General features: G+C 45.5%; 1 protein-coding gene across 11 annotated transcripts in view; it reads right to left on the bottom strand.

The window, feature by feature from the left end:
* Window positions 1–592: 592 nt before the first annotated feature.
* The window catches only part of LOC118210975 (ral GTPase-activating protein subunit beta-like), a 35,401-nt gene continuing 17,559 nt past the window's right edge, over window positions 593–18,434 (bottom strand). For 5 of the 11 annotated variants that reach the window (XM_035387533.1, XM_035387534.1, XM_035387538.1 and 2 more), the window contains 21 exons: window positions 18,174–18,341; window positions 17,589–17,703; window positions 17,240–17,387; window positions 17,078–17,142; window positions 16,208–16,346; window positions 13,761–13,894; window positions 12,946–13,128; window positions 12,294–12,445; window positions 11,247–11,434; window positions 10,634–10,743; window positions 10,033–10,185; window positions 9,402–9,452; window positions 8,699–8,908; window positions 8,055–8,213; window positions 6,767–6,932; window positions 6,051–6,173; window positions 5,655–5,791; window positions 5,166–5,271; window positions 4,794–4,872; window positions 3,531–3,679; window positions 593–3,413 (listed from right to left, as the gene is read on the bottom strand). In XM_035387533.1, coding sequence (XP_035243424.1) covers window positions 3,220–3,413; window positions 3,531–3,679; window positions 4,794–4,872; window positions 5,166–5,271; window positions 5,655–5,791; window positions 6,051–6,173; window positions 6,767–6,932; window positions 8,055–8,213; window positions 8,699–8,908; window positions 9,402–9,452; window positions 10,033–10,185; window positions 10,634–10,743; window positions 11,247–11,434; window positions 12,294–12,445; window positions 12,946–13,128; window positions 13,761–13,894; window positions 16,208–16,346; window positions 17,078–17,142; window positions 17,240–17,387; window positions 17,589–17,703; window positions 18,174–18,341 — 2,929 coding nt within the window. In that variant the 3' untranslated portion in view covers window positions 593–3,219. The remainder of the gene's footprint in view (window positions 3,414–3,530; window positions 3,680–4,793; window positions 4,873–5,165; window positions 5,272–5,654; window positions 5,792–6,050; window positions 6,174–6,766; window positions 6,933–8,054; window positions 8,214–8,698; window positions 8,909–9,401; window positions 9,453–10,032; window positions 10,186–10,633; window positions 10,744–11,246; window positions 11,435–12,293; window positions 12,446–12,945; window positions 13,129–13,760; window positions 13,895–16,207; window positions 16,347–17,077; window positions 17,143–17,239; window positions 17,388–17,588; window positions 17,704–18,173; window positions 18,342–18,434) is intronic. The other 6 variants (XM_035387535.1, XM_035387541.1, XM_035387536.1 and 3 more) reach the window with 3 other exon arrangements.

The following is an 18,434-nucleotide window of genomic DNA, read 5'->3' as shown; positions in this document are numbered from 1 at the left end:
TACGATGCTACACTGTTGCCTATACGTTCCAAATCATTGTTTTGCTCTTAATGTTAAATCAGTGCGCAGTGAAATCTCGATAGTCAAATGTGATCTCTATTTACTGTAAACGTAACCAGCTTTAACCACCAGGGTATACATACAAAAGTGACGAATGTGATTTTGAACGCATAAACGTAAAAGACAAGGTCACACGTTAGATGAGAACACCCTCCGGTGACCAGAGTTTTGCCGCACAGGTACTTCAGGACGCGTAACAGTCTGGAGAAGTGCACATCAAAATTAAACCAGTATTTCATTTTGGGTGGGTGGTGGGGGTTCTGTTAATGGAGGGTAAGATTGGGAAACGTATATTATATGATTTGTTGTATCTTTAAAAAATTAAAATAAAGTGGCAGAAGTGAGCTGGCTAAGTTTATTATCAGCACATTTAACGATGAATGTGGGATTTAAGATTAATTTTCAGTCACAAGTGCATACGAGCTTAATTATAATGCTAGTCGCACAGAGAAAAATTAAACAAAAGCACTGACCAATCCTCTCCTAATTACGCACATACATGTCTGAAAATAAACAAACAATAGCAAGCTTGTATGATAAGAAGTTCTTTAAAATTTTTATTCAGTATATGTGTTACATTCAATATCCAATGTGTTTCTCTTGGACACATATATAATTGGCATAAATACAAACAAGCATTTTGTGCCTTTCCTAATGAATAAAGAGAACAGACAAATGAAATATACTTCACACTTTCATATTTACATATATTCCTCCAACTAAATACATCTCGAGTTAAAGCCTGCAATATTTACAGAGAACAAATGCCATTATATAGGAACAGGGACTCAAAACAAAACAAAAAATTAAAATAGGCAATCAAGTTTAGGCAATGTGTTGAAATTGAGATTGTACATCATATACGCAGCACACGATGGCTTTGATATCAGACCTTTTCAGTGATTTTTCAAGAGGCCACGTGCAACAGCAACATGGAACACATTCCGTTTCTTCAAAGACTTTATCATCAGCGAGGAGAAAGAAAACTCCGGAACAGAGCCTCAAACTTCATTCATTGGTTTTTTTCCTTCTGGCTGAACTCAACCTTTTGTTTGGAACAGTGGTGCTTGGGTTATCTAACACCAGGCCGGTCAAACACAAGAACTGAAACTTTAAAATAAACAACATTAGACATCTGCAACTGAAGAAAAACAAAGACCTATCTGCATTGGGCCACGCTGATCGAAGGATGACTAATCAATTTGGAGTGAAGTCAGAGGTCAGTTTTTTAAATTATTGGGATTAATGATATTGATTTTAGACACACTACTAAGGCAGGAATAATAATAATAATAATAATAATAATTTTTAAAAAGTAGATCAAACCTGAATCAGATCAAAAGTAGATGATAATTTCGCCAATAAAGAAATGTTTATGTCGTCCAGCAGTAAATAAAATGTATTCAACAATGACGTGGTGGCGAAGGGTCGTCATACAACTCCAAAGGGAAAACATGTCTCAAGCCCTTATAATGGTCAAAATCCTTGGCACAGCCTGGACCTAACTGCAGACAGTCTGAAGTAAAATAATGTTTTGAAGTCCTGCAAGCACACTGCCGCCCCCGTGTGGTCCGGCTGGGTTACACACTGAACAGACTGCTATCTTTTTTGGGAGAGTGTCCATGTGGCTAGGCAACACCGACAAACTAACAGCGAGTAGCCGTTCTCTCTTTCTACCCAGACAGGAAAGCCTACACAACAATAGACACCGGAAGAGAAGCACTGGTCTATCAGATTACCCCTACACTTTGAGCTATACATAAATAGCAAAGGAAGAGGTGGGCACTTCCTTTAGAAATAATGAGAAAGGAAAAAAAAGAACTCCAGAAGTGGGCCTCTATATATAAAACAATTACAATTACAACAGGCCTTCACTGCTCCAATCAAAATGTAGCTCACGTTTCAACTGTGTCAGACTTGCTACAACCAGCAATGAATTATAAGGAAGACTTGAGTAGCTTAATTAGCAATTTTTCACACTGATATCGCCAAAAATGAGAACTCTGGCAGAAGCAGTCCCTGCTGATTGGATGTTTTGATACTCCAAGGAAGTACAAGTTTACATACTGGTTACATGGGGGAATAGTGTTAAGATTTGTGTTATGGTCAGACAAGGCCTTTCCAAGACTGTTAAAAAACAAATCACGCTTTTTAAAGTTAATGGATTCTAATCTTTGTTCATCAAAAATGAATTACTTTTGTTTTTCTTTTTTAAAATTAAGAAGGAACAAAATGTATGCTTATCAACGCCCAAACCGTGTGATTGATGTCTTAACTGAGGTCAGTTGGTTGAAGTGCATTAAATACATGACCAGATGACTGCATATCCAATATGGTATAAACTACCTGAGATTAAAATAAACCTTTATGTTACAGACAAGAGTAGATTGCTCTGCTTGTGTCATTTGTGTGGGGAGAAATCACTCAAAAGACTTAATTTATAAAATACATTTTAGCAACTGAGAACTTGCTTATACACTCATTAGCACAAATAACGGTCAAGGCTAAATTTGTCACCCTATACCAGTATAGTGTTAAATCGCAGAAGTACTACTTTTGGCATTTCAAATGCATTCTGTCATTCATTCTCGTTTCATTCCAGGCCTAAAATTCTGACAAAAATGTGAAGGAAAGGAAAATTACAGCAGTGTCAAAAACCAAAAACAAAGTACAGTCAGGTGTGACGATGGTGAAAGGACAGTATTGCATTCTTTGGGAAAACGAGGTTCCGCCTCTCGTCCAACGCGAGGCTCCGTGCCTAACGGCTGCTCGTGCGGACGGTACGAGCCGCGCTACGAGCCCCCCGGCCCCACGCGCCGCGCCCCTTTCCCCTACAGGTTTGTCGCGCGCCGGCCCCCGACCGTGGGGCTGTCCGAGCCCTGGGCCAGGGGGGGGAGGCAGCCGCGCCCGTCTGTCCGTCTTTCCGTGGGTCCTATGTAGTGTTTGAGGGCTGGGGGTCAAGGGGGAGGGGTACTCGGGAATGGGTGGGGAGTGGGTGTAAGGGGGGTGGGGGTAGTTGCCGTGGCTGCGTGTCAGTGTGGAAATTCGCCGTTCTTTCCGAGGACCGCCCCCCGCCTGTAGTGTTCGGGCCGCAGAGTGGCGACGTAAATAACGGACCGGTTTTCATAAATACGAAGCGTCCGCGCAGTCCTCCCCCGGTCAGGGGTTCAGGCTGCCCTCCCCCACCTCCTGGAACAGCGAGGTGTAGAACTCGGGCTCCAGCTGCTTGTTGCGGTACTTGTTGACGATCTCGGCGATCTTCTGTTTCCGCCGCACGTGCGGCGGGTTGTAGGAGTCGCTCTCCAGCCTCTTCCTCCGGCAGGCGTTGATCACAGTCTGCCTCACCAGGAACCCTGAAAATGAGACGGGGGGTTTTTAGATCTTTTAGATCTTCTGATGGCGAAGGCTGCGGGCAGGAGAGAGGGCGCTTGGGGTGTGTGGGGGGGTGGGGGTGCCGTAGGGCGCCTCACCTAAAGCCCTCCGGCTGACGACCATCCCGTCCACCAGGGGGATGACCATGCTGAACTTCCCCATGGCCCCGGGCAGCTTGATGCGGAACAGGCCCGTCTTCAGCGGGTGGATGAAGATCGCCAGGACGTCCTTCTCCGACGCCATGGGCCTAGGGGGAGAACCCGCCGTCAGCCCCCGAGAACACCTCGCTCCAAGCCCGCCCCCGCAGGTCTGTCGCCACGGGCGACGGGACTTTTCTCTTACAGCGGGTGTCTCAAACTCCAATCCCGCAGGGCTGCTGCGTCGGCTGGCTTTTTCACGTGTTCCTACTCTTAATTTCCTCATTTAAGTCACTGATTGGCTGAAGGGTCTGCACAGCTCGTTTCCAAGGCCTAAATTGGCTGCTGACTGAAAAGAAATCACATAAAACCAGCAGAGACTACAGCCTTCCAGGACTGGAGTTTGAGACCCTCGCCTTCTTCCACTGAAGCTTTTAGCCAATAAAAAACCTGTATGGAAGCGGATGAGCTGTTCTCACGGACCCCGTCTAAATATAAACCCTGTCTGAGGGCTCTACGGCCACAGCTTTCCCACAGTCTGTCACTGGCACTGCAGAAACAAACTAGCCTACATAAACAGAATTCACCTTCTATCCTCTTTTAAATTTGGACATTTGGTGTTGAAGCTTCCCACAGTAATAAGTTGAACATGAAAACATTGTCTAATTGCGTTATCAGATAAGAAAAGTACAACACCTGTTTATTCGCGTTTAGCTACACCGCGTTAAGTAAATAATGGAGCTCGCACAGCGCATTTGCTTGGTGCGTAACCTCCACAAGACTAGTCTTAACACTACAGAGCCGTTTTTTCAAAAAGCATGAAAAAATAAAAAAAACCACTCAATTTTCATTGCAACTGAATTTGACTAATTTCCTTGTGGACTAATTGCGGCCTTGGCAATAAGGTGGGATGGAACCTCAGGCTTATTGCCTTACAAACATGGTACCCAGGAGAAAGCAACTCATCGTTCAGTTCCTGCTGGCAATGTCAGTTCATTTCATTTTGCGTATATCTTTGGAGCTCCCGCACAGCTCTTATATTTAAACACCCCCTAGTGTTAGTACATGTGTTGGGACAGCCGAAAATGAAATAAAAGCTTGCTCGTGGCAGCCATTTTATTTTTTCCCTTGGGATACACTGACCGAGGATAATTGAAGCCGCGCTGAACCGAAAGAAAAGGAAAATGGCCGTCGGTTGCGAGCGCTAACGTGCTAACTCGGTACCTGTACGAAGCGCTGCTGTTTGCAGCCGTCTCCACTCCAGTGCTGGTCTCCGCCAGGAGTTCCGGAAGAGGGAAGTTTTCTAGAAAACAAAAACCAGAATTACTGCGCCACTGCCAAAAGACAGTTGTGTTCTCAATCTAGTTTGATATAAACGTGCAGTTTGAAATGATATAAACACGCAGAATTATTAATAGAATGCGGTGTAAACATGCCTGCCAATTCATTTGGATGTGAATCTCATCTGAAAAGTAAACCATCTGGGAACCTTTCCTGCTGAATATATTCAAGTTTATGTGCATTGGAGGAAGGAGTAATCAAGTCTATGTGCAGTCTAAGTTTATTATTATTTTTCAAGTCTAAGTTTATCTTTACCGATATCGTCGTAGCGCTCGACCCAAACCACCAGCACTTTGGTCTCTGGTCCCAGCGGGGGCACAGTTCTGCTCAGAGGCATCTTCTTCATCTTCACCGTGGGACTCTGAAAACAACACAACCACGAAGCGTTATTCTCATCTTCTCTCCAAACTGAATGTGAAATACATATTTTTATGTTGCTGAAAGGCCAATTACTGGGAAAAAAAAGAATATATATGGGATATAAATGTGAATTCTAATCGAAGGAAAGAAATGGTAACCGTTTTGTCACCATTTCGTTCCTTCAATTAGAATTCACATTTGTATACTGAAGAACAATAATATCTCACAGTGAACCTGCAGTAAAACTTTTCGTTTCGACACAATCAGTGGCAGTTTTTTTTTTTTTTTTTTTTTTAAACACTTGCAAAACAATAGCAGTGGGAGATTTTTCAAAGGGCGTGTTTGTCTTCCTAGAGATCACCGAGTGCCCTTCATTTTCCTTACCCTTTGAGAGGGTCCCAGGTTATCAGAGTGGTTAGGGAAGAGCTCCAGTGTTAAATTGGACTGTTTCAGCAATCCGGGAAACAGCTCCATCTGAGAATCCGTCTCCGCTGTCGGGAAGCTGTTCTCCGATGACTCAGCTGGATCGCAAACAAACAACAACTATTTTAAATTCGCTGACGCAGGAAGTCAACCAGCAGCCTTCATCAAGTAAAAAACTGAGACAGGAGAAATACTGAAATAAACTGATTCCAGAGGATACAGCACCCGAACTGAAACGGATTAGAGTGAGGCAAAAAGAAATATCACTATTTTATTACACGTTAATACGTTTAAGTGATAACTCAACTATATGACAAATTTGGTCAGTTATAATTTGTGTACATGCAAATGACTTACTAGAAGAGTCCAAAAGTGATGGGACTACAAAGGCTATTTCTGTCAGAGCATCAGCGTAGTACAGCACCCTCCTCTCCCCGTTGAAGATGCCGCCACCAGTGTCCCCCAGTGTAATGGTCTCATCTGCCAAAATGGAGCAAATCTGTCATGTTTCCATACGGAGGTGAACAGCGCCACACAGCGGCCCGGAGGTCCAGATGAGCTGGGCGGCACTCACAAACCGTCAGCTGCACTGGATCAGAGGTTCATCAGCACTGACAGAAGTTTATGATAGATCAGAGAACTTGCAACACTCAGAGATACCCACAGAGAATCTAAGGACTGACAACGTTGACAGATCTAAGGTGAATCTGAGGTTTTGCAAAGTAGAAATCAAGTTTTGCAGCACTGACAGAGATCTGAGGTCTATCATCACTAACAGAGAGATCTGAGGTAGAAATCTGAGGTTATGCAGCACTGACAGAGAGCTCTGAGGTAGAATCTGAGGTCTATCAGCACTGACAGAGATATACTGTAATCTGGATCTGCAAACTTGCATCACTCACAGATATCCAAAGAGAACTCAAGGAGTGATAGCACTGACAGATCTAAAGTTGATCAGCACTGACTGAAGGAGATGTGATGTGGAAATCTGAGGTTTGTCAGCACTGACAGAGCCCCAAGGCGGACAGGAGATTTCGTAGCGCTCAGGTACCGGGTGGGGCAGGCCGTCTCACCTTGCTGCTGGCCTTCCCCGCCGTCGCAGGCGTTGATGGACCAGCTGGTGTAGACGCTGCCGGTCCATCCAGGGTGCTGGCCCACATCCACCGGCCAGCCCAGAGACAGCAGGAACTCCAGGAAGTGGTGCTGGACGTTGGCCGAGGACTCCACGTTCCTCAGGATCTGCACGCAGGAGCGCAGGGGAGGAAAGATCGAGGAAACAACAGTGTTATCATACAGTTTAAATGAGGATATAGCAATGGGGCGCTCACAAAAAGGTTAGACAAACCCCTGTGCAAAAAACCATACAGCTGAAACAAGGCCTTGCTGTAAAAACTAATGCTGCAATAAGCATATTGTCAAACATAAATACCGTACTGAAGGCGCATATTAAAAATCCACAGTAAAAGAGTTATAGCGTTAATCGTGCAAGCACAGCAGTGTGAGATGACTGAAGACTTCGGTATTTTAGTACCAGCAGAGAGGCTCGGCGGTTTATTGACCCGAGGTGAGATTTAAGAGGTAGGTTTTCAGTCTGTGCCAGAAGATGATCAGTGACACGAATATTCTGTCAGTAATTGGCAATTCAGACCACAGTTCATAAGGGTCACACTACATTACAGAGGCCTGCTGAGTAATTGCAAATGCGCACACTATGCAAGCATTTGGTAAAAATGAGCTTTATTAAGCATTAAACATTTCCCCTAGATTAAATATGACTAGCAGAATGCATGGCGCTTGAAGGCAGAATGACACAGGGCCTGCGTCATGTAAGACATTGTGAAAGTGTCCATTTACAAACTGATCAAGGGCTATTTCAATTTGATATTAAGCTAGAAACAATTGCGAGAGTTTAAGTGATCCAATGACAGGAAATTTATTTTTCGCCCTGAATACAGCGCATGGATTATTTTCACATCTCACGTCGTTCCATTCAATTACTATCACCTGTACCATACAAATGGGGTTCAACACCCCCACTTAAGTGCATACACGTAATGAGGGTGTACTTAAAATGTTTCACTGCTATTGGACAAAAAACATACATACAATAAGGGCCAAAAAATATAAATACAGTGAAGAATTGGCAAGACAATGAGGCGGAATAGATTAAGAACAAATTATTCAACAAATACACCAATTAGCACTCAGGTGGAAGTGTAGTAAACTGGTCTTGTAGCCTAAAGGTCGCAGGTTCGATTCCCGGATAGGACACCGCCGAACCCTTGAGCAAGGCACTTAACCTGCACTGCTTCAGTATAATGCCTGTAATGTAATGTAATGACCCAAGTAAATGGCACTTACCTCTTGGCTGCTTTTCTGGCCTGCCCTCATATAGAATATAAATACAGTGTCGAAGGGGCGGCAGGGGAGGAGGTCCAGGTATCCTATGTCATCAAAGAAGCCAGGCAAGGCAGATTCCAGTGCAATTAGATGAGGAGGTAAGCGACTGTTCCCGGGCTCCTGAGAAAGAAATGGAAAAGTCAAAGGCATTAAAAGTTTGAAAAGTTTTAATAGACCGTAACGGTTTAAAAACTCTGAAATCACCCCTGCGTCTACAGACAAGCATAATGTATTTTCGATTTTGTAAAGAGCTGAGCAAGCCGTTCCGGGAACTTTGAAATCAGGTCTAGGATTAGCAGGCTTCACGCGGTAAGCACAGTAATATTTTTCATATGCAGTTGATTTCGAGTCAGTTTAAACTTGAATTTGAAGTACGACTATGTGTTTGTTAATTGTCTGCAATTATTGAAGTGTGAAACATGGATTCTCATTTTTCACCTATTTGTAATATTTTAAGATGAAACACGATGTTACGAGTCCAAAAGCTTCGATATGTCAGTTAGTTTCTGAAAGCTGGGATTCCTTTCTGCAGTGAATTCATAGGTGCTGCTACAGGCTAAAGTTACGCCACGGGTTGTCTTGGGAACAGACTCCCGCCGCCGTACCTTCAGCGCTTCCAGCGACAGGAAGCCGAAGTGGGACAGGAAGAGGCGGGCGGTCTGGAACTCCTGGGAGGGCGCGGGGGGCTTGCAGTCGACCAGGGGGTCTGGGAAGGGCTTGTTCCTCCACAGGTCCTCGCTGTGGCGCTCCAAGGTCGACTCGTACTCCATCTGATTCACCATCACGCTCCGCAGCTTGTCGTGCTGGATCTCCAGCTGGGGGGGAGGGGAGGGGGGAATGAAGGGGGTTTTTCAGGGCCGATCCCTACTCAGAAAGTCTCGAGACCCCTCACCACCGAGCGAACGCAGCCCACACCCATCACCCGGGTCCCAGTTCCCACGGTGGACGGTTTTGTGTTCGGTAGTAACATGCGTTCCCAACGGTCGACCGCGGTGGAGGACAAAAATGGCAAACGTGTGTGTGCACACGCACGCGCACGCACAGCCACACACACCAAACAACCTGCTGCCGTATTCATTTTTAAAAAGCTGAAATGAAGATATAAAAAGCTGAGAGAAAAAACGAATGGAAAGAGGTTTTATTTTTGGCCGCTCTAAAGACTTCCCAGTATACACTGGGGCATATTCTACCAAGAAGGAAAAATAAAATAAAATAAAATAAAATAATCAAGGCACGGCAGCAGAAAGTTTGGAGGTGCACCCTGGATTTTTGTCCACCTCGTCGCGTTTCTTGCAGAGGACAACTCACTTCTGGGTCACTGTACTTGAGTGTCGTAGTGCGAGGCACGGCCAGTTCAGCCTGTCAGTTAAAACACATTGCGTTCGGCATGAATGCGTACCGCATCTCCAAATACGCCTCGAAACCCCACAGCAAAATGAAATAAGCATTTCACAAGTCTTTTTCATTGGACGCGAGCATCAAACTTAATTTCTATAATTGCGTTTTCATTTCTATAGCTTTATATTGGAGCAAAGAAATTGTAATAAATAATAATTCAAAACAAGACACGTACAAGGAATAACAAAAAAATACATTCAGTAAACCATAAAGAAAATAAAAAATACACATTTAAATAGAACATAAACAAAATATTTTCAGTTTAATAGAATAATAGAATGTAGAATTAAAAAAATAAAATAAATGTACATATTTTTTGCCACTACAAAAGTACAACTGACTAATAGTAATTATTATTTTATTTACTGTGTTAATATCTAATATGCACTTGCTACCCATTTCAGTACCATGTATTTCTGGCAGAAAATTGTCCTCGATATGACATCACAGTTGCAGATTCTGCATGTACAACAACAGCGAGAAGCAAAACACTGGATGGAGGCATCCACACACATGAACAGCACGCATCTCAGACCCCCACCTCCTTATTCACAATGTCGTGCAGGTCCGGAATGCTCAGGTCGGCCTTGACGAACGGGATTTTGTCCACCTCCTCCGGGAAGGGCCTGTGTTTGACGTTGAAGCGGATGCCCACGTCGTTCCTGGGGGTGGGCCGGCTCTCGGGGACGAACACCTGCCGTGCGCAACAGACGCGGAGGTTGGGCCTCGGAAACGCAACTACGCGAAAATCCCAGAGCCTACAGCCAATGGGAGGACGGCAAAAGGACACGCGCCTGGCTGGCAGTTTTGTACAAACAACATCTCAGCTACGCAAAGAGTTGCTTTGCAGTAAAAAGGGGGAGGTGTTCGAGCAGACACTTGGGTGATGTATGGCTGCCAGTTCCACCATCTTTATCAAGCCAGTTAAAACAGGGTGGCCAGATTGAGAGAACCACATCAAAACTCTGGCTCAGACATGAAAGAATCCCCGCTAATCTTTGGCAACCGAAGCTGTAAAGCCCACAGTAAGTGGGGTCTCATCCCCCAAAGAGAGGACGGGGAAGGGCGACCCGCGCGGGATTGGTCTGTCGTACGCCGGGCCCCCCGCGGTGGGAGGCGGGGCCAGCGCACGCGCGTCTCACCCTCTGGTTGGCGCGCGCTCGCGCTCCTCGGGGCTGCAGGTGCAGCTGCATGGTCCAGGCGTGCCGGCCGGACGTCCCCCTCATCAGCACGGTGACGGACGGACAGGGGTCTGCGGGGACACACACAGGAACGGGGGGGTTCAGACTGATGCCCCTGCCCTCCCCCACCCCGACGTTTCTCCCGCCTCTGCAGGAGGGACCACCCCCGCTGGGGTTCTCACCGGGTTTAGAACGATCCCACGTTTGTCCCAAGCCCAGTCAGTACGCACTGACCGATTTTTATTTTTGCACAGAAGGCATTTTCCTGTTTGGGCTGCAGCTTTACTGAGCTCCGAGCATCTTCTGCTACACGTTCCTGGCCTACATTCACAGAGGGGTCCGCTAACAAATAACAAAACAGCCCTTTTCAACAAGGCTGCAGAGACATCAAGACAAACGAGCTGTTCTCAATTTCTCCACAGCGCAAATTAAAAGACATCTGGACGAGCATTTGAAGGTCTCTCTGGGTAATCTATTTGAGAAGAGAGCAGACAGTTCCCTGTCACGCGGATCATCGGTGGGGGGGTAGGGATGGGGGTCGGCCCCGCCCGCGAAGAGGGGGCACGAAACTCACTCTGCTCGTTCCCCAGCGGCTGCTCCAGCATGGCCAGGATGACGGAGTTGTCCAGGACGAAGTAGCGGAAGTTGCTCCTGCTGGTGGAGGACAGCCGGGAGTACTTGATGAGGGTGTCCTCGTTCAGCAGGCTGCACGGGGAGGCGGGGCCGCTGGGCGACGGGAACGCCCCCAGCACCTGCATGATGCTGTCAGAGACCATCGTTAATTCCAGCTAGCCAACCTTGCTCTCCACAGCCATAGAGATAACGTTTACACAAGCACAAAAGCAGTTCAACCCCTTTGCGCAAGCCCTCTAGTGGCCAGGATGCCTGTTAGCGTATCCTGGGTGCTGCTTTGTTAGAATTCATACCATTCACAATGAAACTGAGTGTCTTTTAAGAGGCTTGTGCTACTCTCTAATGTGGGCACTTCACATACATAGTGTTATGTTCGATGTTTGGTTTACCTTGAAGCTAGAACATCGCCAACATTTTGAAATATTAATGGAATATTACTTTATTATTGTACGTAATGTGGGGTATTAGTATCTTCAGGGGCAAAACTTGTCACTTAGGGCATGGGAAATACTCATCCAAATTTACTGTGTTCTGATATGAGCTAGATGAATGTAATATTTCCCTTGGAGTGATCATAAATTGTAATATTTGTTATTTGTTATTTGTAACAAACGTCATCCCATCCCCATGCAACATACGAGTATATACTGTATTGTACAGAAAAATATATAATTAAACACATGCAATAAAGTAAGTAATTTTCTAAACAGGAACATAAAAGCTCTCTCCAAGTACTGTGGGTGTGTATAGAGTCACACACCAACGCTCAAGGGCAAGCTTTAACAAGAGGCTCTGAGGGGAAAACAGACATCAAACCAGGACCCACTGGTGAATGATTACCTACGGAAAATAGCTAATCCCTGGTGAAAACACACCACTGAAAATGATTTCAGAGTTTTTCCTTTATGCTCAGCATGCGGACACCGTTTCCCACAGTTCCCTTCTGCACCCAGTCATCGGCGCGGAATCAGGAAGCTGGGCCCCTCACCATGACAGCGTGGCCTCAGCCGCGTCCTTCACCCTCATGGAGGCGGGGTTGTGCTCCTTGTCACCCTTGTACCGCACTTCCTGGTCGCTCGCCTTGGATTTGCTCCCGGATATGCCGAGCTCCACGATCTCCAGCACCTCTATTAGACAATCCTGGAAGGAGGGACAGTCTGGGTTAACATAACTCTGAATGGCTGTCAATATTCTTTGAAATATGCTACCAACTTCTTGACCGTCCATACTTTTGTTTGTATCTCCGCATTTCACAACGCACAAACATGACACTTTCAGAAAAAATAAACTTAATTAACCTTGAAAAAGAAAAAGAGTTTTATAAGTTGTAATACTATTGTAATATATTTTTAGCCATGGCAACTTATTACTTTTTTATATTCTACTTTAAATAAATGTCTGACAGACATCTCAAGTATAAAATGCCCTGTTTTACACATGTACTGGCATGTTAAATATTCTATTGCAGCCTGTATTGTGTTTTGTAAAGCAAAATTCATCCATTTTACTGAAGTGGGGGTCTTCCCAGGGGGTAGGAATTTTTAAAATTAAGGTGTGGGTAACCGTGCGGCTGGACTGTGTGATGAGGGGCCGGATGTTGCGGGGGGTGCGGGGGCGGTGGGGGAGCTGGCGAGGCGTGCCTTTTCGTTGAGCATGTCCGGGTGCTCGGTCAGCCACACGCAGAGGCACTGGAAGGCCGCCACGATCATGGAGTGCAGGTCGCGCGAGTGCAGCGGGGCGGGGCGGCTGCACTGGTACACGATGTAGCCGCAGATGGAGCTGACCGCCCGCTTCCTGTCCGCCGACTCCACGCTCGCCTTCACCTGATAGGAGGAGGAGGCCGGTGGAAACGGTCAACGCACACCCACACGGGCTCATCGGACAGTAACAACACTAACTTCTTACGGATTACCCTGATTGTGCTGCCCTCTCCTGCGTTCCTTCTGTCCTCTTTACTTCCCATCTACAAACAGTTTCCATTGCTATATTAAAGGTCATGAATATTCATGAAAATGCTGAGGACAGAACATTCCCTTCAAGAATGTTCAGCACACATCAAATTAGAATGTTCCAGCTTAAAGGGCAGAGATTTGGCTTTCCATGTTAATAATTTTCAGCTGATCAAGTGGTTAGTCTGTAGAATCTGTGGTAAGATAGACGGAAGTACTAAACATATAGCGAGAAACTTTCAGTTAAAATTCAGATTGGGATAATGCTGTTGTACTTAAAGCAAAGCAGTTTACCCCTCAAGCTTAGCTATAGGTCACGCTAGATTAGCAAATAATAAGTGCGGTATTGCAAGTGCACATATGGACAAGGGCAACAGCTAAGTCTTTTTCAGTGATGTCACAGCTTCTGAAGCATGACTCGCACACCTCACAGAAACGGGGTGGGAGGTAAAGGGGGCGGGGGTCATTCCCTCCCTGACTGGCCGGGGTGTCTCCGCCTCGGTTACCTTGGCCAGGCCGGCCAGCAGCTCCAGGGCGGCCAGCGAGATGCTCATGTCCGGCCGCCACTGCGAGTTGAGCCTCTGGGTGACCAGGTGGATGCTGCGGATGAGGAGGCCGGCCGCCGTATCTGTATGAAGAGCTAGGATATAACCCCCAATACCACGCACCACAGAGAGGGAGAACAACTAGGCATTAGTAACTACAAGCAAAGCAACACCACGAGCAAACAAGCAGAGGCAGCCAGGTCAGCGAATCGCAGGGAGCTACCGTTCCGGTGGCAACTACCCAGAAGGCCGTTCGGCGACAGCAGACGGCTCTACGGCCTTGTCTGAAGACTAAAAATCGATACTTGTGCGTGTTCTTTCGAAGGCGAGGCCAAGACGCTGAAGCTGTTAGACTTGACTGTTCCAGAAAGTTCTGGAGGTGTTAAGTTCGATTAGAATGGCAACCCTCCGTTGCCCCGGAGTTGTCGGGCATTACAACGACCTGATGGGTCAGCTGCCACGGAGGGCTGTCTCACACTGCACACGTTTCACGAGGCTTTTAACATGCAAACTCAGATCCACAAGAGAAACTGTTAACAAACACTTATGTCACTTTCAGAAAGCAGTACACAGATGCGACCTCCGCTCGTGCTTAGCCGAATAAGTTATTAGACAGTATGTCGCTGTAATTGTCACAAAGAAATGTGTGAACACGCATGATTAGGAACTACAATGCATCTTACAAAGCAGGTATATTAGGGAACAATTGTACATAATGAACATACAGTAACATTAGAAAAGGTTTTAGCTTACCTGATCTTATTAAATCAACCCAAATTTTCATTTGGCAATGCTATAAGTGCCCTGTTATGAGAAGTTAAGTGCGAGTCCACACTTTACTTCAAATATTAGCAGGTGGTATACATTTAAATATAATAAAAAGACATATTAGGCAAACTGTATAGCTGCGCTGTCCCAAAATTATCTTGTCGGCCCTTAATTCCATACCATTTTATAACTCCATAAATGAACTCCAACCAGAATAGAGCTAGACACATTAAGATCAAGCAACCTTTGGCAGGAAAATGCCAGGCAATTTTTAGGTTCATGCAAAGAGTCAAAAGTATCCATTCGCTGTAACACGTCAAACTACACAAGACAGGGACGGACAACGGGGAAGAAGTAGCTAGCGTGTTTATTAGGGCTGCACGATATATCCAATCACGTTTCTTTGTTTGTTTTTTTTAAAGCATAATAATAATATTCGCCACCCTGCAGCGTATGGGCGATCTTTCGTCTATTTTTTCCTTTCCGAGGTAAAAATACCTGAAGTGGTAGTAAACAACAAAATTATTTTTATCACACTTTAAAAAAAAAAAAAAAAAACAACAACAAAAAAAACGCAATGAGAATATTATCCAGCCCTAATTTAACTTACTATTAATTTTCATTGTTGTTTTTCCACACACTTTCCACTTAAGTTCATCAGAACCAGATCTTAAACTGGAAAAATCCCCATTTTCAGAAGTCTGCCATCCGTGCCCAGTCAGTTAATATGTAACACACATCAGCGATTATCAGACCACACTGACGGAATCAGGTCGCAGCCTGCAAGACTACAGCATGCACAGCTTTCGGACACATGTCATTAGTGGAAGACCATGTGCGTGGGGAAACTCACATACGTACAGTAAATCAACAGTTTACGGTGACAAAAAACAACAACAACAAAAAAAGCAACACATTATTTATTTCCCAGAAGCGAGGAAAGAAATCCTTCATCGTCCAAAACGGCACGGCATCACTACAAACGCAGACGCAAACGTACAGACGACTTTCACCCAGCGCTTTCCACACCTCCGTATCACTGTTACCATGTTTGCTAAAGAAAGGGTAGAGTCACAGATCAACAGATTTTTTTCAATGCCTTTTGAATTATCTTCAGTGTGAGGCTTACTGAATGAGAAGGTTGCGGGTTTAATACTGATGTGATTAAACTGACAGCGCGAGTTGTCCAGCAGTCCTAGACTCAACTCGTATTTTGAAATTTTTGTTAGTTATGTCTGATGCGGCTACATGAGTCCGAGCAAGACTGCAAGGAATAAGTGACTTTAGTACACCTTATAGCACTGTAGCTTATGTCAAAACATCACACAAGAACTAGGCAGGGATCTCCATCTGGAACACCACGGATCAATCGCAACATGCTTAGCTGGAGTTTAAATCCCAGGTGAAATGAGGATTAGCTGTTCCAGTTGTAATGCAGTTCTGTGGTCTAGGGGTTTATACTCGAGGTTTAAACTCCAGCTAAGCACACTGCAATTGACCCAGTGCATTAAATCCCTCGGGGGGCGGGGTGTGTTATTTGTTGGTCTATTTTCAGAGACCTTCCAGTTCTGAAATATTCGTAGCTATTTTAAGAGAAAGAGAGTCAGGGTTAGGGTTAGCGTTACGCGGCGCGGCCTTACCGTAGTCGCGCAACAGCGCCTGCGCTGGTCGCTCGCTGTCCGGGGTGGTGGCTTCAGAGCTCCCCCCGCTGGCGGTGCTGATCCCGCTGTTGTTCCGGCTGTGGCTCTTCACCGACATGTGGCTTCCCTCGGCGCTGCCCTGTGTGTACCAGCAGGGGGCGGCGAAGGTCACATAACGTGACATCAGAGTGACATAACGGGGTCCTGGGCGACGGTAGCAGCCTGCTCCATCCACACATTACAACTTTAGCTACTAACAACCAGTTTCTCTCATTTTTTGTACAAATTTAACACAGCACTCCTGTGTGAAAATGTGTTTGGAGAGGGAACCACCACGGAGACTGTGTTACAGAGATTCTACACTATGGAAAATATCCTGTAACTGTCTTGAATGAAGATATAGGAAAAACTATGGCCACTGTCAGGGCCAACTTCATGGATATTCAATATTAGCAAATCATGCAGTAAAGGAAAAACTCATGATCACAAAATGCAAAGAATGAGAAATTAGGAGTATACGTCGGTTAACTCCCATTTAAAAATGGCCTTCTTTTTTGTTGTTTGCATTTAAAAACACTGGCCATTGTTTATAAACACAATGGAGAAATGTACTATGGGATTGCTGTACGGGTAGTTCAGAGGAGACTCTGGAGCCAGAGCATCAGCAATCCCTTCCTTGCATTCAAAAACACAGCCTTTTTAAAAGTGATGACCAAAAGGAAGAAGCTAATTTTGAACAGGAACCATGTAACCATTCTTAATTTACCCTCTCTCTTCATTTTTAGCTTGTGTTTTTTTTTCTTTCCTGCGGAGGTTCCCCTCAACAAGGAGAACACAGGAGCAGTGCCCCAAAACATGACAACATCTTACCATTTCCGCCTGAGCCCCTATCGATTCCAAAAGAGCAGAATCCTGGACAATGTTGAGCATCGCAGCTGAAAAAAAATAATAATAAAGTCACATGTCATATTACTTATATTATGCCATTGTAGGGAAAAAAAACAGCAAGTAGAATTCAGCAGAATTAGATACCGAGAATCATCTGAGTGTTGACTGGGTCGGTCTCGGTTTGCAGGGCTCCTATGAGAACGTTGACCAATCGCAGCTTCAGGGAGAGGAAGGTGACTGCCTTGTCCTGCAGGGAGTTCTCATCGTTGCTGAACTTTCCCTCCAAAAGAACCTGAAAGCAAGAAAATAAATTATGCTACAAAACCGTCTGTATCGCATGCAAAGCGGATCATTACCTTATAAAGTACTACCTGCGTGGACTACAACACCAACATGATTAATTCTATAATAATTGCAACCTGAGACGTGCCTAGTTTTCCTCCAGGATAAAAGACAGAGGAGGCCAGAGAGAGGGAGAGAAGGCGGAACTCACTTCAGATTTGACGTGTCCGAAGTGGTGCGGGAGAGGCAGCATGGACAGCAGGATGTGAATGGATGACCTCCTCAGGTCTGTGGGGTTGACGTAGGTTTTGAACTTGGATAGTTCCCTAGGAAGAGGAGGGTAACACAGCATTGGAACACTGGGAATGCTGCCATTCTCCACCAAAGGGAGCTGGAACCCCGCGGAGTTTGAGCTAAATAATCACAATGGCACATCATCGACATGAATAGCTTGAAAACTGCAGTTCACCCATCTGGCGGCAGTACTGGCTGCATTTCCTCAAGAGCTTCAAAGCATAATTAACAGCCGACACCATGACTCTGAGGGACAGCTGTGTTTAACTGGAAAGTGCTTTGAGCGTCATGAACCAAAAGCACATTACGAATAGCTACGGTTCATTTAAATGCCAGTGATCAACATTTCAACATTCAAAACAAACAACACTGCGTTATGCACTCAGTAAAATAAAAATAAAAAACAAACTAAAATAGGAGAGCTCATTCTCTGAAGGATCTGCAGGGGAAACAGACGTGGTAGAGCCCCCGCCTCCCGCTTTTGGGATAGCGTAATCCTCACCGATCAGGGAGAATGGTCTCCAGAGCCGAGAGGAAGTACGGGACCACCACGTTGATGCCCTTCAGGTCGGAGCAGAAGAGCGCAGACGAGTTGAGGATTATGCTGGCCAGAACGGGTCGGCAGACGTAGTCCGAGATCTGCAGGCCCTGGATCAGGACCATATAGAACCTGCCGAGCACGGAGCAGCACCGTCATTGGCCGCGCAGCATCGGAATGCACAACATTCACCCTTTAAAACCCTTTTATTGCGCTTGCTGCTGT

Source organism: Anguilla anguilla, chromosome 13 (genome assembly GCF_013347855.1).
Source record: "Anguilla anguilla isolate fAngAng1 chromosome 13, fAngAng1.pri, whole genome shotgun sequence".
NCBI lineage: Eukaryota > Metazoa > Chordata > Actinopteri > Anguilliformes > Anguillidae > Anguilla > Anguilla anguilla.
The sequence above is the reverse complement of the archived record's forward strand: the minus strand, read 5'-3'. Positions and strand labels throughout refer to the sequence as shown.